We start from the raw sequence: 26,665 nt of genomic DNA, 5'->3' as shown, positions 1-26,665 counted from the left end.
ACTCACTATTTTGTTCAGTTCTTGCCTCACTTTGAGGTAGAATTTGAAGAGTAAGCTGATGATGAGGGTTCGCCTATATTCCACCATACCACCCTTGGCTTCTGGGGGAATGTAAATCTCATCCAGGACCAATCGGCAGGCATCGCTCAGCATTTGGTCATCCCAGTGTCTGGAAGGAAAGGATGCAAACATTTCACAGAAGAGGCAAAGACAGACCCTAAACTGACAGGTCAAGAAAAGAAGGAAAGCAGTCCGTTTCCATCTTTGAAATCTAAACAAAATATCTTCAAAATATTTCAGTGGCTTTCTTTAATATCTGTTGCAGTGGTTCCCACATTTTCCGTACGAAGTCCTCCTTTAATATTATTTTTAACTTTATGGCCTGAGAATGTTGATTTACCTCAAATAGCTTGGGTAAAAAAAGTACTAAAATCAAAGCTTCCTGAGATCTGGAACTATGTCTTGTTCATTGCTGTATCTCCAGCAACCAGAACAGTGCTGACACACATAATACGCTGAATAAGTATACAGCAATAATTGAATCGTTGAAGATAGTGGTAAAATATTTTACAAATTAAAGTCTCTATGTAAATGATTTGGAAGTATCAGGTTATTTTAGTATCTAAGAAAAAACTTGTATTAAGTTCTCTTTGTTGACAATGAATATAATGTTTGAATAAAAATTATTGTAAAAGTACTATTTGGAAGAATTAAAAATAACTTACTTTCCAAATGCTAGAAATAATGAAAGTCACAGGAAGAAGCCCATTTAGCCTTTTTGAATATTTCATCTTCATGTTCTTTAAGGACATTTTCAAATATCTTAGCACACAGTCTTTGAAACATTTACTTATTTTGCAGGTTAATTAAAAGTGAAAAATTAAAGACAATATCCACTCAAGCCACGTAATTTGTGCATTAATCTTATTACACAAACTTGCAAGAAAAGAATCATTATATCTTGACGGTGATTGGCTTTTGGGGGACTTTTACTTTATACTTTTCTGCAATGCTTAAATTTTCTGTGCGTATATACATTTTTTATAAGCAGAAAAAATTCCTCAAGTGCTATTTTTATTAAAGAAATAAAAATAGAAAGACCTGAGATCCCTGTGACAGATGTGCTCTGACTTACCTCCCAATGAGCTGCTTACAGGTTTGACTTGCAGAGACAACGGTGGGGCCCACGCCTCCGTAGAACATCTTAAGGTCCTTGATAGTGTTTGTGCCATCTTCGAACTTCACACTCATCCCAGCATTAACAATCGCAGAGGCATTCTCCTGACGTTGGGCTAGCCGGAGTCCTGACACAAAATCCCACTGGAGATAGAAAAACACTCAGAATAGTTAGTGCTTATCTCCACTGTTCAATGTACAGCAACAACTTTGATGACTATTCATAGTGAGAAAAAAATCAGGTGAATAATATGAGTTATCAGATAGGTACTGTTATTCACTATAGAGTACAGGGTACTGTCCCATGTGCTTTAGATGTATTAATATTTGCTCCTCACGTCAATTCTACTCACTCCCAATTTACTGATAAGGAAACCAATAGGTTAAGTAACTTGCACAAGGTAACACAGTTAAGTGGCAGGACTGGGGTTCAAACCCAAGCAATGTGACTCCAGAGTCAATGCTTATCAGCTAAGCACTAACTGCCTCTCAACTCCGAATCAACACGTATGTCTTTGGGTCTTAATTTTCTTTTTCTGTAAAATAAGAAGGGTGGGCTTGATCAGGGGCTGCGGAGTGGGGCATCTTTCAGATTGAACAATCACAGTGCCACTTTTATCTGTTTCCTAGTTTGGTGTTCTGTGTAAATTCCATTTTGATAAAGAGTTCTAGTGTTTAAAAAACTAAGTTTGAAAACCACTGGACCAAATAGTCCCCCAGTTCCTTTCCAGGTCTTAATCTGTCAGTCTAGGCTAAGTGTCATTACAATGAACTTTCCTGGGTGGATGGATTCTTGAAGGTGTGGAACATTACAGACAGGAAGTGGGAAAGCTGATTAGTGTGGCCAGCATCTTAGGGGAGAAGGAGAGAGGAAAGACGATTAAATCCCACCACCCTGGCAAGGATCACAACAATTTTGATACAGAAAACAGGGGTTATAAGGAAGTGTTTGAGACACACTGATCATATTTACTCCGTCAGTAAGTGCTAACTTGGATGACTGGAGGGGCCTTCTCCATTCTTGTTGCCACCACCCTCGTTACCACCTACTGCTATTGCAATAGCTTCATAAATGGTCATTCAACTTCACTATTCCCCAATCAATTAATTTATTCTCTATCATTCTATTGGATTTATATTCCAAAAATACCATTTCCATTACATTTTTACCTTCCTTTAAAGCCTTTAAAGGGGGTTGTCTGGTAGAAAACATACAAACTCCCTGGTGGACCAATCAATCTGCTCAGTGATGGAGCCCCAGCCTTCCTCCTAGCCTCATTTCACATGGCTACACCAGCTACCCTGCCCTGCCCCCTGCCTCCCAACTTGCCATGCCCCCACCATGCTGTTCTCCTGCCTGGAATGATCAGTTCCTTCTCTTCACTGATTCAAGGGCTACCATCTTCTAGGCTCAACCCTAAAGTCTTCCCTCCTCTTTGAGCTACTCCAGTAGGAGGGCTATCTCCATCACCAGAACTCCTCACTCTTGGTTCTACTAATTTGCTGTCTGAGATGATTAAAACACCGGTTGCTATGGAGTCAACTCTGATCCACCATTTGCATCACCCAGGGATTTCCTGAGATTATTAGTGATCTTCTTTTTCAAACCTTTCCTTGCATATTTAGAGACCTTCAAGGACAGGACTCTGTGATTTATAAACTCTTATAGTCTCTTCCTGGTTAAATCTTATAGTCTTCCTGGTTTAGCATTGTGCCTGGCACATAGAGTGGTACCCAAAAATCCATTGCCATCAAGTTGATTCCAACTCATAGAGATCCTATAGGACAGGGTAGAGCTGCCCCATAACGTTTCCAGGGAGCGGTTGGTGAATTAGAATTGCCAGTCTTTTGATTAGCAGCCTGAGCTCTTTTTTTTTTTTTTTAATAATTTTTATTGTCCTTTAAGTGAACATTTACAAATCAAGTCAGTCTCTCACACAAAAGCCCATATACACCTTGCTACACACTCCCAATTACTCTCTCATTAATGAGACAGCCTGCTGTCTCCCTTCACTCTCTCTTTTTGTGTCCATTTCGCCAGCTTCTAACCCCTTCCACCCTCTCATCTCTCCTCCAGGCAGGAGATGCCAACATAGTCTCAAATGTCCACCTGATCCAAGAAGCTCACTCCTCACCAGCATCCCTCTCCAACCCATTGTCCAGTCCAATCCATGTCTGAAGAGTTGGCTTTGGGAATGGTTCCTGTCCTGGGCCAACAGAAGGTCTGGGAGCCATGACCATCAGGGTCCTTCTAGTCTCGGTCAGACCATTAAGTCTGGTCTTATGAGAATTTGGGGTCTGCATCCCACTGCTCTCCTGCTCCCTCAGGGGTTCTCTGTTGTGTTCCCTGTCAGGGCAGTCATTGGTTGTGGGCAGGCACCATCTAGTTCTTCTGGTCTCAAGCAGCCTGAGGTCTTAACCACTGCACTACCAGGGTTCCAGCAGAGTGGCACGTGGTTAATATATATAGAATTTTACTCAGAGTGTTTGGTTAATAAATATCAGTTGACTTGGAAGTATCTCTATGATAATGAACTTTCAGTTTATCAGAAACTTGTTGTAGATGATGTTGGTGATAGACTTAATCTTAACTAAAATGCACATTTATCTGAAGCCAAAAATTCAATTCCTCACATACCCTTTAGGTACAGTAGCCACAGAGATAGAGCCCCATGATACTTTTAGGGACTCATGAAAATGTTTTATTTTTAACTTCTTTTAAAAACATAAGAAAAATGAATATTAATGAACATATAATACATAATCCTGTCTGGATTTTATTCATCTTTAATCTGACACAGACATGAAATATAATTTTGGATATTATTTTTTTTTAATGGTGGAAGGGACCTATGAAGGCAGAAGTGCCTTGGGCCCATGAAAGCCATAATGTGGCCCTGATATGAAATCAAATGACCATTGGGAATTTGCTCCTCCCTGTGGGCACCTGGAAAGCTCTCCCTGAAGCAGTTTGTTCAAATGGACAGAGTATGTTTCCCTCCTGAAGCCCATCTGTGGTCTCACTGCAGAGCTAGGCTTCACTTAGTGGGCAGGAAGCTAGGAAGTCCTTACCTGAGTAGAGTAGGGAATATAAACAGATAACACAATCTCTTCTGATTTGAGGTCAGCTTCAGGTGATCTCTCAAGGAAATGGCTGTTTAAAGGAATCTGCCGTTCTCCTTCTATTAGAGAAAATGACCTTGGTTAGGAAGAACTTATCACGTTAGGGAAGTCCCTGGGTGGCACAAACGGTTAGGAACTTGACTACTAACTGAAAGGTTGGTGGTTTAAATCCACCCAGAGGTGCCTTGGAAGAAAGACCTTGTGATCTACTTTTGAAGGATCAAAGCCACTGAAAACCCTATGGAGTACAGTTCTACTCTTACACACATGGGGTTGCCATGGGTCGGAACCAACTCAAAAGCATCTGGTTTGGTTTGGATCACATTAGAGAATGTGCCGAAAGTGACGGACGTGATGTATCTGATAGAGCGCAGGCTGAGCTGGAAGACATGGGTGCCAGTTCCAGCTCTCAAGTAGGGTCACCTTAGGCAAGTCACAGAAACTTTTGGGCTTCTGGTTACTTATCTGCAAAATGACAGGGTTGGGCTAGATAATCTGGGGTGTCTTTTTCTGTCTCATAAGTCCATTATATGCCACTCACAAATATTAATCTTGAAGATTTTTAAAACTGTTTGGAAACAACCTAGCACAAAGTATGCATTTCACAAATGGGAAAACGGAGGTCCAGGGAGCCAGAGAGGTTAAGGGACTTGCTCAAAGTGTTAGAGGTGGTTCTAGTGGCAGAGGTGGGATTCCTGGTATATAGTTTTATTTCTTAAACAGTTTACCATACTCCCTTATTTCATCTACAACATTTTTTTAAAATGTGATTTCAATTGAAGAAAAGGCATCCCACATCAATAGCCCCATGAATAATATGCATTTGTTTTTACTTCCCTAAGTTTAACTCATTTTCTCTCTGAAATGCTCAAAGTCCTTTTGAATAAAAAGAAAAATAAAGAGTAATATGCCCCACAAACTTGATTTTGTTTTAAATGAAAAGAATTATAAGAAAAATTGCCATCCTAGTCTACATCCTAGTTTGGTGAGTAGTGTCTGGGGTCTTAAAAGCTTGCAAGTAGCCATCTAAGATACAAATATTGGTCTCTTCCCATCTGGAGCAAAAGAGAATGAAGGAAACCAAAGACTCAAGGAAGAAACTACATGAACCATAGCTTCTTCTAACATGAGACCAAAAGATCTAGATGGTCCCCAGCTACCACTACAGACTGTTCTGACGAGGAACACAATATAAGATCCTGGGTAGAATGGGAGAAAAATGTAGAACACAACAAATTTCTAAAAAAGACCAGATTTACTGGACTTTAAGAGACTAGAGGAACCCCTGAAACTACAGCCCTAAGATACCCTTTTAACTTGGAACTGAAGCTACTCCTGGAGGTCACCTTTCAGCCAGATAATAGATTGACTTATAAAATAAACAATACCACCGGTGAGGAATGTGCTCCCTTAAACAACCAACTATAAGAGACCAAACTGTCAACAACAACAGCAACAAAAAAAAGAAAGAAAAATTGCTACCTTTGTGAAACATGCCACAGAAATTTAAAATCAGAGATATAAAAATAAGTAAATAAATAAAATAAAAATATGCCACAGAAATTTAAAATCAGAGATACCTGTCATTAATTTTTTAACTGCTTTGGTACCACAACTTGAGTTGTGCATAAATGTTTAAAAATCATTGGTCAAATATTTAAGAAAAATTGTTAGGTACAGTAGATTACCTGGTCTATAGGATATAGAGCATCTGGATAGCAGGATAATTGATCCCAGTTTCATCCTTATGTTTGAGGCAATATAAATATAAACCAAGACCAAACCCATTGCCATGGAGTCAATTCCAACTCATAGCGACCCTATAAGACAACTGCCCCATAGTGTTTCCAAGGAGCAGCTGGTGGACTCAAACTGCTGACCTTTTGGTTAATAGCTGTAGCTTGACAGTAGCTCTTAACCACTGCACCACCAGGGCTCCAATATAAATATAGTCTATATTTATTTGCTGAGTTTAAATTAGGTATACCGGGGTCCCTAGTTCATGGTTTATGGATGGAGCTATATAACTGACAGAGACAGTTATAAAATGTTGTTATTGTCAGGGGTGGATTAACCAGTTAGTGTGCTTTGCACGGGCTTGCATTGAGCAAGGGCGCACAACAGGTTTAATTGTATTTACTTGCTAATCTGTGGTGAGCAATTTCACATGGGTTTCACCACATCTTTGACATGGCTGGGGACAGCTGAAATTGTGCACTGTAGATTGATGGGAAGGGACCATTGGGCCTGTGTGTACCTTGCTTTTTGGGTAATCTGGCCCTGGTTGTTGTTAGTTGCTGTTTAGTCAGCTCTGAGTCATGGTGATCTTATGGATAACAGAATGCAACGTTGCCCAGTTCTACACCATAGTCATGATTGCTAGCATGTTTGAGTCCACTGTTGTGGCTATGAATTATAAAATAGAATGCCTAAAACATGGTCTCTTACCTTTGGACCTCAGATTGATGGTAGCATTTCCTGCTGCCAAAATGGGATTTAGGTCAGAAAAACTAGGCCTGCTCACCACATGTCCTCCTACAGTCTAAATAAAAAAAAGATGACTTTTTTTTTTAGCCACACTTAGTTATTTGACAAATAATGAATTACACAGGGAGCTTGTGTAAGTTTTTAATTCTCTTCTTTGCTTCATAGAAAGATTTGGCAGAGTTTTGGGGAATTTAAATAGATCCAGACAACATACTGTCCAAGATTCCCACCCCTACTCCCAGTCCCAACTTAAAGCCTGAGAAAATATTCATTTTCCATGTGCAACAAGGAGGAAAATCTCTTTGACAACTGACATGGCATGTGTTTGTCCTCATTTAGAAGTGTTCCTTGGTATGCATGTTTACTTGTGAAGATAAACAAAAAGGGAAATGAATAGGAGTTTGGGGCTGGGGCCAGCAGGTTAGGGAGAAGAGGAGGGATGGATAAAGGGCAAAAGAGGGTCCCATAATATGGGAGTGAGGTGGGGAGGCTGGAGTCTGATTAAACTCTAAAGAACAGGAATATATAGTATTTACATTTAAGTTGTCAGCTGTGCTGCCGTGCAATAGAATCCTTTCATTAAAGAAACAGAAGAAGATGCAGAGGGTGAGAACACATGGTGGATTTCAAGAATCAGTAAAAAACAGGGCCAGAGATGATCAGAAGAGATGTATATCTTACACCCCGAGCCCCCGTCAAATCTGACTGAATGACCCTTCATGTGTGGAAGAGGGAGTGGTTTGAATCAATTATTCTTAAATCTTAAATAATAAAGAAACTCTAATAAGCTAGACAACTGAGGGACATCTAAGAATGGACATGTGGGATACCAATGTTTAGAAACTGACCTCTGTGCAAAGGCCTAGCAGGGGAACTAGTCATAAAAAGAATTGTAAGCTGTTTGCTATACCTTAGATAAGACATATTTCATAGAGCTAGACAGTGCCTTAGAGAAGGTTCATTTGGTTCAACCTTCATTTTTAAAATGAGGATGTCAAATGGCTTCTTCAGGGTCATACCACTCATTGGTGACAGGCTGGGATTAGAATCTGAGAATCTTCAGACTCCAGTACTATATGTATATGTGTATGTATATGTATATATGTATGCATGTTGTTGTTAGGTGCCCTCAAGTAGGTTCCCACTCATACTGACCCTATGTATAATGGAACCAAACACTTCCCGGTCCTCCATCATCCTCACCATTGTTGCTATGTTTGAGCCCATTGTCATAGCTACTGTGTCGTGTACATGATATGCCCCTCGTTTTGGGGACACACTTACACACAATGCGATACCTCTCACTGTGGACACATATGCACACACACTCATATTGTAGGGACCTGTTCAACATTGGCTTGGAATTCCTCTTTAGAGTAACTCTTGATAAAGCTGAACAGAACTGCATGACTGTCGATAACTGTGACTTACATAACCATAGGGAACATACCGACATATTCCTTATCTGGGCTCCTGCAAGCGTCCTCAGATGCTTCAGGAGAGCATGATAGGTCTTAGTCTTCTCCTTTGGTTGTTCCAAAACAGTAAAGAGTAAGGCATCATTCAACTGGGCCAGGCTGTATCCTGCACCAATTGTCACCCCTGAAAATAAGAAATTAGAACATAAGCTTAATGTGAACTGTAACAAGATTGCATGGAAATACTCTTTTAAATATATTTTCCTTTTTCAAATTGACTTAGAATGACAAAAAATAGATAATTCTGGTAATTTGCTTTATTCTCAAATATTAAGTACCAAATTCTTCTTCTCAGTCACATATACAGTCACATAGCATATGTGACTGTCTAGATATTTGAAATTCATTAGTTACTTTATTCCCAACTTAGTGTTTTCCTGAATAAAGTGATCAAATATAAAATTCCAGCCAAGGTCCTGTGAGAGTTTTTAAAGATTATTAAGCTTAAATGGGATTTGACCTGTGACATTTGCATTGCCCAATTGCCCCTTCTTCCCCAGCCATCTCTTCCTATTGCTCCTTTATAAAAAAGACGAGAACAGACACCTGCCTGTAACTTGGATCAATTTTATTCGCAGGCGTGCTTACTGAGTATGATATGAATAGTGATGTCATCTAGTCATGTGTTCTCAATGGGGGGCAATACTACCCCCAAGGGGATGAAAAAAGTCTTACTATTTTTGTGGATAAAGCACAGCTATGCATAAACAAATATACAGCATACCTGTGGCATTTAAATTTTATGGGGGCAGTTCAGAAAAATATGTCTAAAAAGGCGCCTAAAAAAAAACCACACACACACAAAATCTGTTGCCATTGAGTCGATTCTGACTCATAGTGACCCTACAGGACAGAGTAGAACTGCCCCATAGGGTTTCCAAGGAGCAGCTGGTGGATTCGAACTGCCGACCTTCTGATTAGCAGCTCAACTCTAAACCACTGCACCACCAGGGCTCCAAAAAGACTCCTTAGAGGGACAATAATAAAGAAGAGGCTGGGAAACACTGGGCTAGTTCTACAGTCTCCATCTCCCCAGTCCTCATCACCATAATTAGAATGGAGAGATAGATATTTAGACGGTAAGTAGGTAGAAGGATATAGATGTACATGAAGCTGTAGCTGTAGCTACAGTTGTAATTGTAACTGTAGCTATAGCTGTAGATGTAGATAAAGAGCCCTGGTGGCATGGTGGTTAAGTGCTGTTCCACTAACCAAAAGGTCAGTGGTTTGAATGCACCAGTGCCTCTCTGTGGGAGAAAAGTCCTGGTGATCTCCTGTCATAAAGATTACAGCTTAGCAAATTGTATGAGGCAGTTGTACTCTGTCATATAGGGTCATCATGAGTCGGAACTGACTTGATGGCACTCCACAACAAGGGAGATATAGTTGTTCCTTGTCTCAGTTGTAGTATAGTAGTCCTCATTCCACCCCAACTGGGTACTTCCCAACCTTACTTCCAGCCCTCTCCTGTACCTGGTTGGCCTCCTCTTGCTTCATCTCTTCCTGAGTACCCATTGATATGGACTTTCTAGCAGATAAAAAAATGAATGGGCTGACTGACTTAAGAATGGCAGACCAGAGGGGAAAGCAGACAATTTTCCACGTGAGTTCTGTTTACTCATTGGGAAGAACCCTATTTTATGTAGCATTTTCAGTTCCTATAGACCCTTAGCCATTTTTATAGACCCTTAGCCATTCAAGTGTCTAGTTTGGATGGTGGAAGGTAGAAATGTTTTTCAGGTAGCCCTATTCACTGCATTATGTGGAAGGAGCACTTGACTTGGAGTGAGAAGATCTAGGATCTAGTCCTGATTTGGCAATACATTAGTGTGATAAAGAAATTAATTAAGCTCTTTGATTCTGTATCTTCTTCAGTATAATGGAGATATCAAGGCTATTTGCCATGTCTATTTTCCAAAGTTGTCATAGGATCATGACACAAGACATGTGAAAGAACTTGGTAAATTGTGAAAAGTGTGTAAAAATGAATAAGATTATTTATAATTAAATTTTCAAATCTGGGGTCCAGGTTTTTGTGTGTGTGTCTGTGTGTGTGAATGTATGTGTGTGTGTGCAATGGTCCTAGAGCAAATTTGTGAATCATAGAGTAACATCTGGCAAGAATCTTTTCTACCGTCCAGCAAATCTGTCCAGTTTTCTTATTCAACCAATCACTCTACACTGGCAGAGCTACCTGACATTATGACACCTATGACAATGTAGTACTCAGTGATATGAATTGTGAGTCAGTTTGAAAAAAACTCATAGAGGACACAAAGTAGGTGCTTAATAAATATTTGTTGAATAAATAAATTAATAAACAAAATCAGATATTTAGTGCTCAAATTAGCCTAGTGCATTATTTGGTTACCAGCATTCTACCACCAGCCAATGGTAACTTCTTATTTGAAAAGTAAGGTGCTTACCATCATCTATGGTGTCCACAAAATATAGTTCTGGAAGTCCAAGTGGAGATATGAAAACTGGATAGAATACATCTTTGAATTTTATGCTGGGTCCTTAAGGGGAAAAGGATTTAAGGCAGTTAGAAAAGAAAGACAATGGGTGCTGGTAGATGTTGCTTACTGATGATTCAGAGTAAAAATTGTGGCTTATTAGCAAAAGAAAACAACAAAGCATTCTAAAGGACCATAACCAAAAACCAAATTTGTTGCCATTGAGTCAAATGTACTCATAGCAATCCTATAGGACAGAGTAGAACTGCCCCATAAGGTTACCAAGGATCAGCTGGTGAATTTGAACTGCTAACGTTTCGGTTAGCAGCCAAGCTCTTAACCACTGGCCACCAGGGCTCCAAAGGACCATAGATATTCATTAATAAAGATGAATTGCATTTATGAAGTGTTAAAGAAAGGCACAGATGTTTGGGTTATATGATCTTGACTAAAGGACATGAGTAGAAATCACCCACCCACTGCAGTGTTCCCCATGATTAGGGGGGCTTTGGGGAAACTGGCTTTCAGCTCCAGAACATCTTCTAGGGTCACAGGCATGATCCACGAGGTCCTCTCCCCTTGGAATGTCAGCCTTCTCTTGTTTGGATCTTCTGCCATTCTCTGCAGAGAAACAAAGCCAAAGGACTTTCAAGCCTTTTGAACAGTTTTGAGCAAGCTCTGGGCCTCCAGGAGTCCTACTGGTCAAATATTTCATTGAACTTTGCAAGATTAGCGAACTTCTAAGGGTAAGAAAGAGTTGCCTGTTTGCAATCATCCAGATTGTTATGACTCATGTGGGCACCACTGAATAAACATCGTAATAGGTGTCTGCCCATTAACAATGGGAAATAGAGTAGAGAAAATGCTATCTGTATTCAGAAAGTGAGTATGTGAAGAGGTGGCAGCACGGTATAGTGAAAGTGTCTTAGCCTGGAAATTAAAGTGTCCAGCTTCTTGTTTTAGCTCTGCCCTAACAATAACTCAGAGAAGCCTCATCTCTGGGGATTAGATTTTTTTATAGGATAAAAATTTCTTTTAGGCAAAATTATCCTTTAGAAAACTCTCTTAAGTCATTCACTAGGTACAGTGTAAATGGATTTTTTAAAAACAACTCTGTTATATATATGTATACACACATATATATATTATATTTATATCTTTACATAAATAAAAACTGATACCTTCTGAGGAGCCAGTAGAATCATGTCTCTCATCTCATGCTCTCTAGTGTATGTGGTCATGGAACAATATGGCGGGTATTCAACACTAAATTATTCTCTTCCCTGTCCCCTCTTCCCTGAGTTGAAATCACAGAGGTTGACTGGAAGAATAACGTAATTCTATTATGATAATTTTGTTTTTGCTGTACTAGTCTTACAAAATACCTATCTCACAGTGTAGCTGTGTGACCTTGGACAAGCCACCTATACTCTGATCCTCAGGTTATTTGAGGGAGTTGAACCAAAGCAACTCTGAGGTTCTGGCAACACCACTCTTCTAAGCTATCTGCTTTAAATTATTTATAGTGAAGCTGAACAAGTTCCTGAAAGTGGGCTGTTGACTCACTATTGTGCAGGACACCCTTCCAACTTATAATGTAAAGAACTCAGTAATTGCAAAGTAAAATTACACAGTATAATACAAAAATATCACATCATGTTATGTGTAAACGGTGAGCAAACAACAAAAGTATCTTACTATCAGTTCAGGAGGGAATATAGGCTCCTGGGATGGATCGAAGGGCCGGAATTCATCTTCATTATACAGTTTTGTGCATATCTGAACAAAATGAAACAAGATAAAAATGGACCTGTACAGTTACTGAGAGCTGGACAGGAATCTGTGAGAAACTTCAGAGTCAGGGCTTACACTTCTGACACCGCTGAAACGAAACACAGGTGCTTCTAATGAAGTGCTTTCCTTCCTCAGAGGACCACAGGGCGGTTCCCCTGGCAGATTTACTGGACTATGGGCTTCCTTTGTTCGTGTCAGGGACTGGGTTTTAACCTGTGCTGGGACTCAGGTATCATTTGTGGATATTTATTCACTGTGAGCATGGAAGTGCACCACTGTAACCAAAACAGTTGCAACAGGGAACGAGAGAGGTTAACCTATAAATGACAACAACGTCAGAACAATAAAGGAGGGAATAAACAGCATAGGTGTAGAACTCTCTAATGGAGAGGAAGGCAAGGCGATACCAAGTAATAATAGAATGGTTCAAACCTAGGAAGATAAGGGTAAATTTCAAGGTAACCACAAAGAAAGTTAACAAACCTACTTATCAAAATAAAGAAGAAAAACATAAAGTCTCAATAAAAACAAAATCCACAAAAACAAAACAAATGAAAAAGAAATCCACAAACGAAAGGAACTCAGCACAGGAGAGTAAGAGGAACAAAGAAAACATTAGCACCACAAAAAAAAGGCATTACCAAATGACAGCAATAAAGTCACATCTATCAATAATTACATTCAACGCTAAAGAACAACAATGAATCTGTGAAACATCTCATAACATGGATGCATCTGGAGGACATTATGTTGAGTGAAATAAGGCAATCACAAAAGGACAAATATTGTACGAGACCACTCTTGTAAAAACTCATGAAAAAGTTTACATACAAAAAGAAACAATATTTGATGCTTATGGCGGGGGAGGGGGTGGGGATGGAAAAACACTTAATAGACAATAGACAAGCGGAAACGTTGGTAAAGGGTAAGACAGTACACAATACCGGGGAAGCCAACACAACCTGTACGAGACAAGACCATGGTGGTTCCTAGACACATCCAAACTCCCTGAAGGACTGAACTGCTGGGCTAAGGGCTGTGGGGACCATGGGCTAACACCTAGCACAATTGGCATAACATAGTTTATAAAGAAAATGTTCTACATTCTACTTTAGTGAAGAGTGTCTGGGGTCTTAAAAGCCTGTGAGGGGCCATCTAGCATACTCCACTGGTCTCACCCCTTCAGGAGCAAGGAAGAATGACGAAAACTAAAGACATAAGGGAAAGATTAGTATGGCCTCTGGACATCTTTCAGCTCAGTAATGAGGCCACTCCTGAGGTTCACCCTTCAGCTAAAGATTAAACAGGCCCTGGGGCAGGGAGTGGAAGGTAGGAGGGAACAGGAAAGCTGATAATAGGGAACCCAGGGCTGAGAAAGGATAGTGTTGATGTGTTTTGAGGTTGTTAACCAATGTCATACAACAATGTGTGTACTGACTGTTTGATGAGAAACTAGTTTGTTCTGTAAACCTTCATCTAAAGTTCAATAAAAAAAGAAAGTGCACCACTGTTTATGTCCCTCTTCCTGCTTGTTGTTTTTTTTTCCTGCTTGTTGGAGGGGTGGTGGTGGTAGATAGGTCCAGGTTAGGCATGGAAAGCTGTAATATTTCTGTGTTGACAGGTCTCGTGAAAGTTAGGGGCTCATCAACTTTTGGAGCTCTTTAAGGCTGTTTATGACCTGAATTCAGCTCTTTAGCACTTTACACATGCAAAGAATAAAACCACTGCTCCATAGAGTTTCCAAGGAATGCCTGGTGGATTTTAACTGCTGACCTTTTGGTTAGCAGCCGTAGCACTTAACCACTATGCCACCAGAAAAGCCACCAGGGCTCCCATAAAAAGAATACAAAATTGAATAAATTTGGATTTACGTGGGTATTTTTCAATCAATCCCAACCAAAGTGGGAAACCAGATTCTTACTTTTTCCGGTTTATTCACAAAAGATCTCTCGTCTTGATCCATGCAGCATTTTCCCGATCCTTTCCTTTGACAAAGAGTTGATTCCTTAGGAAGAAATGCAGTTTAAAACAAATTAATTGATTGATTCTTTAAACACCTGGGTACCCAGCAGCGCCCCAGGCTCCAAAGAAGCTGTGGAAGAATATAAAGAGGGTGCTTGCCTTCAAGGACTCCATAATCTGGCAGGTGGGGAACAAGTTATTCTATCACTGAACAACTAGAGAAGATTACAGGGAGTATGCAGCCGTGCTCATGAAAGCATCTTGGAAAAGGTGTCACTCAAGCCTTAAACAAAAAAACAAAAACAAAAACCAAACCCATTGCCGTCAAGTTGATTCTGACTCATAGAGACCCTACAGGACAGGGTAGAACTGCCCCATATGGTTTCCAAGGAGCGCCCGGTGGATCCGAACTGCAAACCTTTCAGTTAGCAGCTGTAGCTATTAACCACTACACCACCAGGGTTTCCAACTTAAGTCCTAGGGGAAGACAATGGGGTTAGAGGAAGGTGGGGTCGGTCAGCTCAGGCTTCCTACCAAAACCCTTGCTGTTGAGTGGATTCCAATTCATAGCGACCCTATAGGGCAGAGTAGAACTGCCCCATACAGTTTCCAAGGCTGTATGTAATCTTAAAGGAAGCGGACTGCTACATCTTTCTCCTGAGGAGTGGCTGGTGGGTTCAAACCACCAATCTTTCGGTTAGCAGCCGAGCACTTAAACACTGTGCCACCAGAGCTCCTTCAGGCTCTAACTGAAGTAAATATAGTTATAATGTGGTAATTGAAAAACCTAAACCCAGACAGATAATGCAATTGTATTCTTTATTTTTAAGGATGACACGTATGTGTCTTCAGCGAAGCCCTGGGAAGACAAACTGCCTTTAAAACTTTCGATACATACACAAATATGAATAAACTTCATCCTTATCTGGTTCCTTTATTTCTCAACTTTGAAGGTGGCTTTGATTGCTTATTCACTGCACCCTTCACTGCCTGGTGGTCATGATTCTGGCAATCCCTTTCCTGAGAGTTATCTTCCTGTCTCCACATTTGCCACAGTGTCTGGATTCTCATTCCCTCATGCATGGGATATTGCACTAGCCCATGCCCTCCGTCTCCACTGTCTCTCCTCAAGACCATTCTCCTACAAGCAAGAATTTTCCTTCTGAAATACTGTTCTCATTGTGTTACTCCTACCTTGAGAACAGACAATGACTACATGTTGGCTATCATTTTTATGTCTAAATTCCTTAGCTGGAAACAATATCTTTTTACTCCCTAATGCTCCAGCTACATTAATTTCTTCTCTGAATCTTGGACACCTTTATTTTTTCTAATTTCATGCACCTTACTTGGAATTTTCTATTGGCCTGGCTTCACTCATCCATCTCCATCACTTTAAGATCCCGCTCAAACTCAGCTTCTCCAAAAAGTCTGTTTCTTCCTTTCCCACCCATTAATTCTCTTTAATCTATGGTCCTTCAAAACTTGTATGCAGGGTTTATAGGATATCTTCAGCTTCTAATATCTTGCTTTTCAATTATGCCTTTATTATTTCTTAGTCTATGTTTCATTTTCCTCAATAGAGTGTGCATTTCTTGAAGTCATGGGCCATATAATTTGTTTCTTAGAAAAGTATCTAATTTAGGACTATAAACAAGATAGATGCTAAGAGTTTGTTGAATAAATGCAAAACAGTGGGCATTTGACAACTTTCAGTGGTTAGAAAGGTCAACATGGGGTTATTTTAGAGATTATTGAATGTAATAGATTGTTTTATGGGACGATTTATTAATATATTAAATCAACAGAATGAATTTTTTTTTTTTTACCTACCACACAGAAGGTTTTTCCACTTTCTATAATTGGTCGATATCCAGTACAGCGGCACAAATTACCTGATCAAGAAGGAATCAATTTTTAAGGAACGGTATAAAAATATATTACATATCTGTGCTTCATATTTTCAGTGGACTAGTTAGTGAATGGCTCTTTGGAGTAACTGTTCCACTTGAGATGGTCTTCAAAAATAAGGTTATGGTTACATTTACTTCCTGAAATACCACAAAGATCGCCACAGTTTTTCCTAACCGACTCTTCCTGATTTATTTCCCACCCCTCCCGTAACTGGTGTATCTTACATCCCCCATTACGTCTCATGTGTGGCCCTTCATCAAGCCTTTCTCATGTCATCTCTTCTCTGTCAAATGCCCTCTGAGGGAAAGTGTGCCCTTCTTCAAGACTCTAACTCCCCTTCTCCATTAGGTTGCTCTAATACCCCAACCGGTGGTCTCTTGGTAGCAGAAATATAAATGAGTTTTTTCCCTCATCATCTTTTAATTTTGGGCATTTTCCATAATGGGAATGTATTATTTTTAAACCAAAAAGTTAATTTAAAATTATTATCTTCAAATAAGTTTAAGAATTTTAGGAGAATATATGTATGTGGATTGGGCAGGTTTAAACACCTAGAAGTAAAATGTTGTGTGGAAGCTGTGTCAGTGAGTCACGTGAAAACTTGGGTAGCAGGGAAACTCCTTTCTTTTTGTTAGAGTGAGAATGCTTCAGGGAGAAATTGCATGCACAAAAATGGCTGGAGACTCCAAAATCTATCTTTTTTTGGCTAATGAAGAAAGAACTTGGAAGTGTGTGAATGTAGAACCTTTCCTTTGAGTAGAGAAAAGGGGCTAAAATGTAAAGTGAAATAGAAGTATTTAGGCAATGGATGCCTTCTCTCTGATAAAATATAAGCAAACATTAAAGGCTTAAGTGAGCCAGTATCTAGGTTTTGTTTTGTTTTGTTTTTATTCTTGGCCATGTAATCAGTGCTAAGTCTGGAAGTGATACTAAAGATCCACCTAGGGAATGCTATCACAGAAACTCATGATTCTAAGAAAAATATGATGGAAATTTAAAAATAAAAATTTCCTTGGCCTTGAGAAGAAAAGGTTAAATTAAGCAGTGATTTTTTTTTTTTACATCAGTTGACTGTTTAGAAGATGTGTACCTACACCTAGTTGTATTTCTTTGAACTTTATTTTATATTATTGTTTTTCTTAAAATATGAACACAAAGGTTGTCAGTGTGCCTAAAATTTATAATGCTAGAAAGTGCACAAGTCAATGGATTATAAACCAAAATATACTCTCCAAGTTATCCATACCTGAAATAAGTTTAGCTACTTTATACATTAAGCCAAACCTGACAACCCCACCCCCTGGTGGTTGTTATGTGAATTGCAGGCATAAAATCTGGAAGGAAATAATTCATTTCTATAAAATTACCTGTGCATAGTCAAGCTAAAAAAAAAAAAAAGGCAAATCATAAGACCCCCACTTTTCAAAGCTCTAAATACCTCATTAGTGTGGATTATTACATTGAACAAGAACTATCTATTGTTCAAACCCATGAGATGAATAATGATAGAGTTTTTTTAATATATATATCTTAAAGCGATATTAAAAGCTCATTTTATAACCTTTGATTCAGTTTAAAAGTATAGCTGAAACCATAAGGCAGAAGTTTTAGCAGTGCTTAATAAGAAACTGAAAAACATTGAATAAAGTTGTTGAGGAATAAGAGAAAATATTAGAAAAGTTACCATAACGTTTAAGGTGAATTTTTATTTATTCTGTGTGATTCCATCATAAAGCTGAGCCTCTGCCTAGGTCTATTTATTGAAAGGGACAATGAACTTTCCTATAATATTCAGCGGTTTACTTTAACAGATCTCTTCTAAGAGCTAGTGAGCAGTTACCTTGAAACTTGGTATGTTTATTACATAAAACTACATTTATTGGCATTTCTTTTGGTAGAAAATTGTGTTTGTTCACTTAAATTTGATAGCTCTTTTGTCAGAGGAGGTTAAATTGCTCCCTAAGTTTGTGATAATTAATTGCTATGACCAACGAAATTATAAAAAAGTATCTTAAAGTCTTTGTCTTTTCAAAATTAATTTTGGTATGTAAAATTAATGGATGATTCTAAGAGAAAATAAAAGGGGGAAGTCCCATTTTTCCACGTTGCCCAAATTTCCTCATTTGGAAAAGATTTTATTAAAAGTGTTAGGAATAGCCCATTTGAATATCTTTGCAGTGTTATAAAGGGCTCCATTAAGATAGAAAGGTTTGTAATGAGACAAATATTGCTACAATTCCTGGCATCACTGCTGCCAAAATGAAGATGGCCTTTCATCAAAAGGACTTGGACCAAGATAGGTACCAAGGAGGCCTCCATATTGGTCAGTTTTCTTGAACCCAAAAGCTGTGCCACAACTTTTCTCCATGGGCTGGAACCTTCCCCCTAGTTTCCTGAGCTCTTTCCACCCTGTACCCAGCTGAGAAGGCTCACCTCCAAGAGCTTCAGTTATTTGATCAGGAGTTGGCTCTGGGTGGTTCCTGAGCAGTGTGTAGATGGACATCACCATCCCCGGGCTGCAGAATCCGCACTGTGTACCATGACATTTGGCAAGTCTTTCCTGGCAGAAAATGGTACATGAATTATACTCTTAACCTCTTGTTTCCCTACACTGGACACCAGCAAGTAGGGAAGCTTATTTAGCTTGCCAGAAATATCTGCAGGGTAATAAATGTCACCCTAGAAGAAAAATATTTTTATTTCTTGAAATTATATGTATATTCTTGTGCCCTCAAGAAAAAGATAGTACCAGGTTTTAATTAAGCCACTTTACTCTCTATCTGTTGAACAGGAAGCATAGTTTTGAAGAATAACCAAAGGGCTTTGGAACTCATTAACTGTGAGACCTTGAACAGTTTTCTCGACTCTTCATCTGTAAAGTTGGGCTAATCATGGTATCTACAGGATGGCTGCAATTAAGTGAACAGATGTATGCAAATCATTTAGCATAGCCTCTGGCACAGAGTAAGTAATCTTCCAATGCAGTTCATTTTCACCCTCTTCTCCATCTACATTATGGGATTTTTGATGGACTAAATGACACATAATCTACGTGAGACCTTTGAAAATTGTAAAGTGCTATATTTATAGTGTGCATTTACATATTTATTTTATGCATATTCAACTTTATGTGCTCAAATACAACAACAAACAACAATAATAAGAGAGTGAGAAATGACAACTTACTCTGTCTACTCTATATGAAGACCCCATGCCATGAAGATACAGATGGGAGACATGAGTCTCTGTGTCCCTCTGTGTGTATGAGCCCTGCGGGTGCTCATCTGACTGGCTTGAGTGTGATTCAAAAGTTTTTAGATAAAAATTTTCAGATAACATAGCACCTAAAACGAAAGCCAGATATTTCATCTGTGACTCAACTGAAGGGGCAGACATCTGTTCTAACGCTAGAGGAGAATATGGCTGTGTTGGGTTTATTGCTAGATGGCAAGTTGTCTCGGATGTGGCACATAAAATGACTGCAAACGTGCTGGTAAATGTTTAACAACTGGCTCTCGGGGCAGGTGGGTTGGGGAGCCCTGATGTGTAGCTTCTGCTAATTGGATACCAAGCTATCCATGTGATGTCCCTGAATGTGGAGCTGGGAAATAACATATGGTATTTCCACCATGTAAACAACCTGAAGAGCATAAAACCCCAGAAACCCAGTGCCATCGAGTCATAGACAGTAGTAAAATAGTTGGGAAGGATATTTATTACCCTTGTGCTTAATATACCTTACCTAATTGTAAGTTTATGTCATTTAATTTTTAAAAATGGCTGTGCTTAAAAAGTGGCTTTCAAAATTCCCGAAAATTTAGCAATCAGGTCTCTCAAGCCAGCATTACTGAGTGAATTTGGCATCTGTACCAATGAGATTTTAGAGAGGGAAATCTGATAAGCTAGGGCTTCAGGTGCTTCCATACTGTTAAGGTAATGAGCCAAGTGTGGTTAAGGTCTTAATAAGACTGAAGTCATTAAATTTATGGCTGAAAGACATGCTGTATAAGCAAGTGCCCATCAATGGTAATACATTATGAAAGGAGGCTCTTAACTTCTATGTTCAAACCATAGCCTTCCAAGAAAGGGAATTTCAAGGGAAAATATAAGGGTATTTAAAATTTTCTCTTTACACACTGCTTTTAAAATTTAACCCTTGCAGAAGTTCCCATTCTACTTATAAAAATAACATTGCCATTAAAAAAAAAAAAGAGTCCTCTACACTTTAGTAAACTCTATACCATTTTAATTGTGCTTTATCTTAGCCTGGTATAGCCTTGTCAGACATTTTGGGAGCATTTATACACATAATTAAGCTCTCTATCAAAGTTAATGGTTTTGAAATGTGGTAGACAACTTGTATCTTCTCTAAGATTCTGGTTTCCTATCTCTTGTCAGACTGAACTATCCTGTTAGTTTAGTTTAGGGCAAGGATGGGACTGAGAAGGTTTCTTGGGTTTAAGATGTATTAAAATCTTGGCTTTGCACCAATCTCTGAAAAATCCCAGTCTCTGAAGCACCAAATCTCACAAAATGAGAAGTGAAAAGCACAAAGGATTTCAAAGTTGGTTACCTAATTGGAGCACATTAGAATCTATGGGATGCCCAAACCAACATCTGTCCCCGATCATATTGTGCCCTTACTTGCACAGGGTGAATCCTGGTTTTGATGCTTCCGACACCTTCTACTGTGGTGACAGCGGCCCCATGCAGAGAGCAGATGGGCACCAGGCAAGCTGTAGCTGGATAATGGCTGTGATGCAGTTATGTAAAGAGAACACATTGGAATCGAGGGAAGTGGGTAACATAATCTGGGGAGTCATTTATAGTCCAGGATAGTCATAAGGCTGCATCTCCATGAGAATACAGAACAGATTAGATATAGACCCATACATTTCTGGATGTACCCAAGAAAGGACTTACATATGGCTGGTACAGAATAGTAGAGAGAAATGGACAACAGAGAATAATGAAGCCATTTGTATAGGACCCCCAAGAGACCATCATTCTCATTTTTTCCCCACCATTTTAAAGGAAAGAAAGCCCTTTACTCATCTTAAGGAAATCTCCATGGAATATTTTAGCCCTGTGGGGAGCTTTTCAAAATACAGACACTCTGGTTGTACCCTAGCCCACTTAAAACTTAAATTGATGTCCCATCATCAATTGTCCTCCTAACCTCTGGAGGTGGGATCAATCTCTGGAATGGGATCAATCTTTGGGGTGGTATCAGTTATTTTTTTTAAAGGTCCCCAGATGACTCCAATGTACAACCAAGTTTGAGCCGTTGTCCTGACCATCTCTCCCATACTAGGGTCAATCTTAGCGACAAAGCAGATGTGGTCAGCACCAGATTCTCATCTCACTCCTTGGGAACGGGGTCCAGACCTCATTAGTCAAATCTAGCCTCTTTATTCCCTTCCAGGCTGAGTCCCATTCTCTTTTCGGGAATGGGAATTTGTCCTACTCACAGGGAATGTGTCCTTTCTTCTACCCAGGCTGAAAATATAAATGCTGTCCTTCCGAAGAAGATATAGAGTGCTGCTTTTGGTTTCACCAGCCCTTCGAATCACCTGTTTGGAAGCCACCCAGCTGACTATCTAGGGGACCTGGGAGAGTGCTTGCTGAGCAGAGCAAAGTCACTGCGCAACTGATAAATTTTTGGTTTTCGTGTCCTCCAATTCCCTCCCCACTGAGGTTTGCTTCCTCTTGATCTTATCTCCCTCTCCTTTTGCTCTCAGTGCCTCTTTTTTTTTTTTTTTAAATTGTGCTTTAGGTGAAACTTTACAGCTCAAGTTAATTTCTCATACAAAAATTTATAAGCATATAGTTTTGTGACATTAGTTTCAATTCCTACAATGTGACAGCACACTGTCCCTTTCTTCCCCAGGTTCCCTGTGTGCCTTTGACCAATTCCCTTCCCTTCCTGCCTTCTCATCCTGCTTTTGGACAGGAGCTGCTCGTTTGGTCTCATGTATCACTCTTGTAGTGCTCATGGTTCTTCTCAGTCTTAACCTTGTGCCTCATCCAGGACATAGAGACACAGACTCCCTCAGCTCCTCAGTCTGCCATAACTCATCTACGGCTACAATCAGCTCATCTCCATTCCATGAGGAATTTTTCCTCCTCTGCTCCTGCGCTTTGGGTCTCATCTACTCTTGTCTCCCCAGAGGCTTGCCCCATCATCAGTTGTCCTCCTAACCTTTTCCACTCTAGGGCCTCATTTCTTTTAGCCAAGAAATAAGTTCCAGTGTTTGCTGTGCTAAAAAGAACAAAACAAAACAAAAACCTCAAATCCATGTCTCTCTCCAGTTACTGGCTGTCATGGATTGAATTATGTCCCTCAAAAAATGTGTGTATCAACTTGGTTAGGCCATGATTCCCAGTATTGTGTTATTGTCTTCCATTTTGTGATTGTAATTTTATGTTGAGAGGATAAGGGTGGGATTGTAACGCCACCCTTACTCAGGTCACCTCCCTGATGCAATGTAAAGGGAGTTTCCTTGGGGTGGGGCCTGCACCACCTTTTATCTCAAGAGATAAAAGGAAAGAGAAGCAAGCAGAGAGTTGGGGACCTCATAGCACCAAGAAAGTGGCACCAGGAGCAGAACGCGTCCTTTGGACACGGGGTCCCTGCACCTGAGAAGCTCCTGGACCAAGGGAAGATTGAAGACAAGGGCTTCCCTCCAGAGCCGACAGAGACAGAAAGTCTTCCCCCCTGGAGCCGATGCCCTGAATTTGGACTTGTAACCTACTAGACTGTGATAAAATAAATTTCTCTTTGTTAAAGCCATCCACTTGTGGTATTTCTGTTATGGTAGCACTAGATGACTAATACTGGCCCATCTTTTTTTTCCCTTAAGAGTCAAGTCTTTTCAAAGAGCTGGCCACAACTTGCTGCCTGCACTTACCCCCCTTCCCACTACTCTTATACTGCTGTATCTTCCCTTCCAGCCCATCACTCTGCTGACATTGCTCTGGGAGCAATCTAATGGCACTGGGTCACTCCCTGGTGTTTCATACTATTGACCGCTTCTACCTTCCTGGAATTTCTGCTCTCTGGTGTCCCTCCTTCTATTCTGGCTACACCCTGTTGGTCAGTTTTATGGGTGCTTCTTTCTTTGCCCATTTCCCTTTCTATTGTTGTTCTACAGCATCCTATATTTACCAGCTCTCCTATAGTTCCTGCTACCTTCCAGACTACCTGAGCTGAAATCCTTGTTTTGCCGTTGACTGGCCCATAAGACCTGAGCATGTTACTTAACTCTGGTTGCCTCAGGTTCCTCTTCTTCTAAATGGGAGTGATAGTAATGCCTATCTCAAATTTGTTTTGAAGACTAAATAAAAAAATATATCTAAGCTCTTTTGAACAGTGCCTGGCACACAATAAGCATTCAATAAATGTTAGTTACTTTTATTGATATTGTTTTTAATGTCTATGTTGATAACTTTCAATAAATTTTAACTCCAGATGAGACCGCTCCTCTAAGTGACAGACCTATGGATCAAAATGCCTGTTGGACAATTACTCTTAGATGTCTCACAGTTGCCCCAAATGCAGTGTGCCCAAGGCTAAACTTATTACTTTCCCCTTCTCTGATCCTCATCCAAGTTCCCTAATTTGTGAACTGTACCACCATTCATCCAAGCACCCAAGACAAAAACTTGGGAGTCATCCAGACTCCTCCTCCTTCACTGACACCTTCAATCAGGGAGCAAATTCACATTTTTAGGTAAAGTTGATGCTGGCTCATCCCATAGGTAAACAAAACATATACTATGATTTGAGGTCTCATTTAGCCCTGCCAAGCAAATAATTCATCTTAGGGTCTATGGAAGACCTAAATATTCTCCCAGGACTATCTTCACTTCTTTACTTTAAAGACATTCACATCCTGAACTCTGCTACTCAAAAGCAAAGAAAACGTGCAGAAATAGAGAGCAGAGCCCTGAGAGACTGACACATAGGACAGATCTATTCAGATGGGAAGAAAGTCTGTGGGAAAGATCTGGAGTTTGGGAAGCTGCAGGGAGAGCAGGCCAGGAGGCAGTGTCAGTGACAGATACCTGGAGAGAGGAGGGAAGGAGCACATATTGGTAAGAAAATTGCTAGAGGCCACACCCTCCTCAGATGTGCCCAGAGCAGGGGCACACGCCAACACAAAGGATACTGGATCTTCTTGGTCTTGGGGTTGTATCTTGACACCATCACTGTGCAGGCGCCGCAGCCTCCCCCTCCACAAGCATATTTAGTGCCTGAGAGATGGACTTGAAGGGAGGGAGTCAAGGAAAAGAGAGGCCCAGGCTGCTTTTACTTTTGTATTTTTCTCTCTTTGATACTAATAACCAGTAACGAATTTATGTGATTTATACCAAGCCTGCCAAGATTTCTTGATTCTTCAGTTTTTTGCTTAAAAATAAGCATAATGTAAGAAGAAATCCCTATAGCCCACATTCCCTTATCTGAAACCCTGAGGGCTAGATGCAGTTCCAAATTCAAAAATTTTCAGATTTTATGTAAGACTCGCAATGGGGTCTCGGGTAGGGTAGCAGCTTGTGATCAAACACTAGTATTTCTCCAGTGAGCCATATGAATAGTCATACAAAGTGGGATACTTGAAGACTACAAAGAATCTCACAACAGCTAGGTCAACTATTGTATCCAAATGAGTTAAGAAAAGGCCTGTTGAATTTCAGATCTGCGGATAATAGATTCTGGAGCTACGTAATGTGATTGCTGTAGAGATGGTGAATGCGTACAACTTAGCAAAAATTCCCCTATGAGGCTTATCAATGCAATGGTTTTATCATTTTATGGGATTAGAGAATATTAATTTAATAACCTTGATTCCTGAACCAAGAATGTCAGCAGTCACTGCACACCACCCTTTCCCTGTACGAAGTTTGTGTATTTTCACAAACAGAGAATAAACAATATACTTAACCGCCCTGTCTGAAGTTCTGTAAGAACCTACTGGAATTTGCTTGGGACCTTACCTCGGTGACATTCAGAAGAGATTTCATGGCTTGGGTCAGAACTGGCTTGGGTGGAGGTTAAAACAAATTTTCATCCTGAAAATCGCAGGCATGGAGAAGCAATATAAAGGCGGGACACTCCTGGTTCCCAGTAAAGAGCTGGGAAATTCTCTGCAGAGGCCCGGGGGGCTGTACACAGCTATGCCATCCTAGGGCTCAAGACTGCTCTGGCAAGTCAAGTTCTCCACCTTCAGTCAGAGGGCTGAAAGACATGTGGGTAATGCCTTAGTTGTTGTTAGCTGCCGTTGAGTTGGCCTCCGACTGATGACAAGCCTGTGCACAACAGAATGGAACACTGCCCAGTCCTGTGCTATCCTCATGATTGGTTGAAGATTGGACTACTGTTACCCATAAGGTTTTCAATGGCTGATTTTCAGTAGCTGATCACCAGGCCTTTCTTCCTAGTCTGTCTTAGTCTGGAAGGGGCCATGGGAATCAGTAAAGGTGAAGTACGTTAGCACTGCTATGGTTGTGCAGGGTGGCAACTTTGGCAGAAAGTCTGTGGCTCTCCATAAATATTCATTCTTTGGTTAACTATTCATCAGCATCACTCAATTGAGGAACAGGTGGGCCTACCCTAGCTCTGCTGAAACCTGTACAGCATCATAGCAACACACAAACCACTACTGACAGACGGATGGTGGCTTCCCATCAGGTGCATTGGCTGGGAACCAAAATGGGTCTCCCGGATGGAAGGCGAAATTCTACCACTGAATCAGCAATATTCCCTTAGTTAGAGTGCTCCATTTGATAGGACATAAAAGGCCTTTGGTGTCCTAAAATTTCCAAGTGAAGGAATCTGGGTGCTGTCTGACTCAAAAATGAAGGCCATTTTTCACTCAGTCAGACTTTAAAACAGCTCTGTGATACATGTTTTAGCATTGTCCCTGAATGAAAAGTGAAAAATTAATTTGACCAGCTGTTTTGTCTGGACACTGCACAACTAGTTTGATCCCCTCGCCCCCTACCGGAAGCGCCCTACTAAAACAGTTATTTCCATTTTCTGTAGACACATGCAAAAGCTCACCATTAGGTAGCATTGCCAGACAAAATATAGTATGCCCAGTTAAATTTGGATTTCAGATCAAAAATGAATAATTTTTTAGTATAATAAGTCCTATGCATTCAAATTCAGATCTAACTGGGGGTACTGTACTTTTATTTGCTAAATTTGGCAACCCTACTTGGGTCAAATAGGAACAGTACATCAGAAATTTGTTTGGTTTTTTTTGGTTCATG

The 26,665-nt window shown here is 40.1% G+C and overlaps 1 protein-coding gene across 3 annotated transcripts in view; it reads right to left on the bottom strand.

Annotated features, from left to right (window-relative positions):
* Positions 1 to 26,665, bottom strand: part of LOC126077962 (aldehyde oxidase 4-like) — an 88,299-nt gene that overhangs the window by 36,940 nt on the left and 24,694 nt on the right. For 2 of the 3 annotated variants that reach the window (XM_049887767.1, XM_049887769.1), the window contains exons 3-15: positions 24,562 to 24,658; positions 21,035 to 21,143; positions 18,824 to 18,950; positions 16,310 to 16,371; positions 14,436 to 14,519; positions 12,419 to 12,499; positions 11,197 to 11,341; positions 10,691 to 10,783; positions 8,237 to 8,388; positions 6,748 to 6,841; positions 4,249 to 4,358; positions 1,136 to 1,320; positions 7 to 169 (exon numbers count right to left, since the gene is read on the bottom strand). In XM_049887767.1, the coding sequence (XP_049743724.1) occupies positions 7 to 169; positions 1,136 to 1,320; positions 4,249 to 4,358; positions 6,748 to 6,841; positions 8,237 to 8,388; positions 10,691 to 10,783; positions 11,197 to 11,341; positions 12,419 to 12,499; positions 14,436 to 14,519; positions 16,310 to 16,371; positions 18,824 to 18,950; positions 21,035 to 21,143; positions 24,562 to 24,658 (1,502 nt within the window). Of the gene's footprint in view, positions 1 to 6; positions 170 to 1,135; positions 1,321 to 4,248; positions 4,359 to 6,747; positions 6,842 to 8,236; positions 8,389 to 10,690; positions 10,784 to 11,196; positions 11,342 to 12,418; positions 12,500 to 14,435; positions 14,520 to 16,305; positions 16,372 to 18,823; positions 18,951 to 21,034; positions 21,144 to 24,561; positions 24,659 to 26,665 lie in introns of those variants that run through there. The other variant, XM_049887768.1, reaches the window with a different exon arrangement.

The sequence above is a fragment of the Elephas maximus genome, chromosome 6, assembly GCF_024166365.1.
Source record: "Elephas maximus indicus isolate mEleMax1 chromosome 6, mEleMax1 primary haplotype, whole genome shotgun sequence".
In the NCBI taxonomy this organism is placed as follows: domain Eukaryota; kingdom Metazoa; phylum Chordata; class Mammalia; order Proboscidea; family Elephantidae; genus Elephas; species Elephas maximus.
This window is presented reverse-complemented; position numbering and strand designations above follow the sequence as displayed.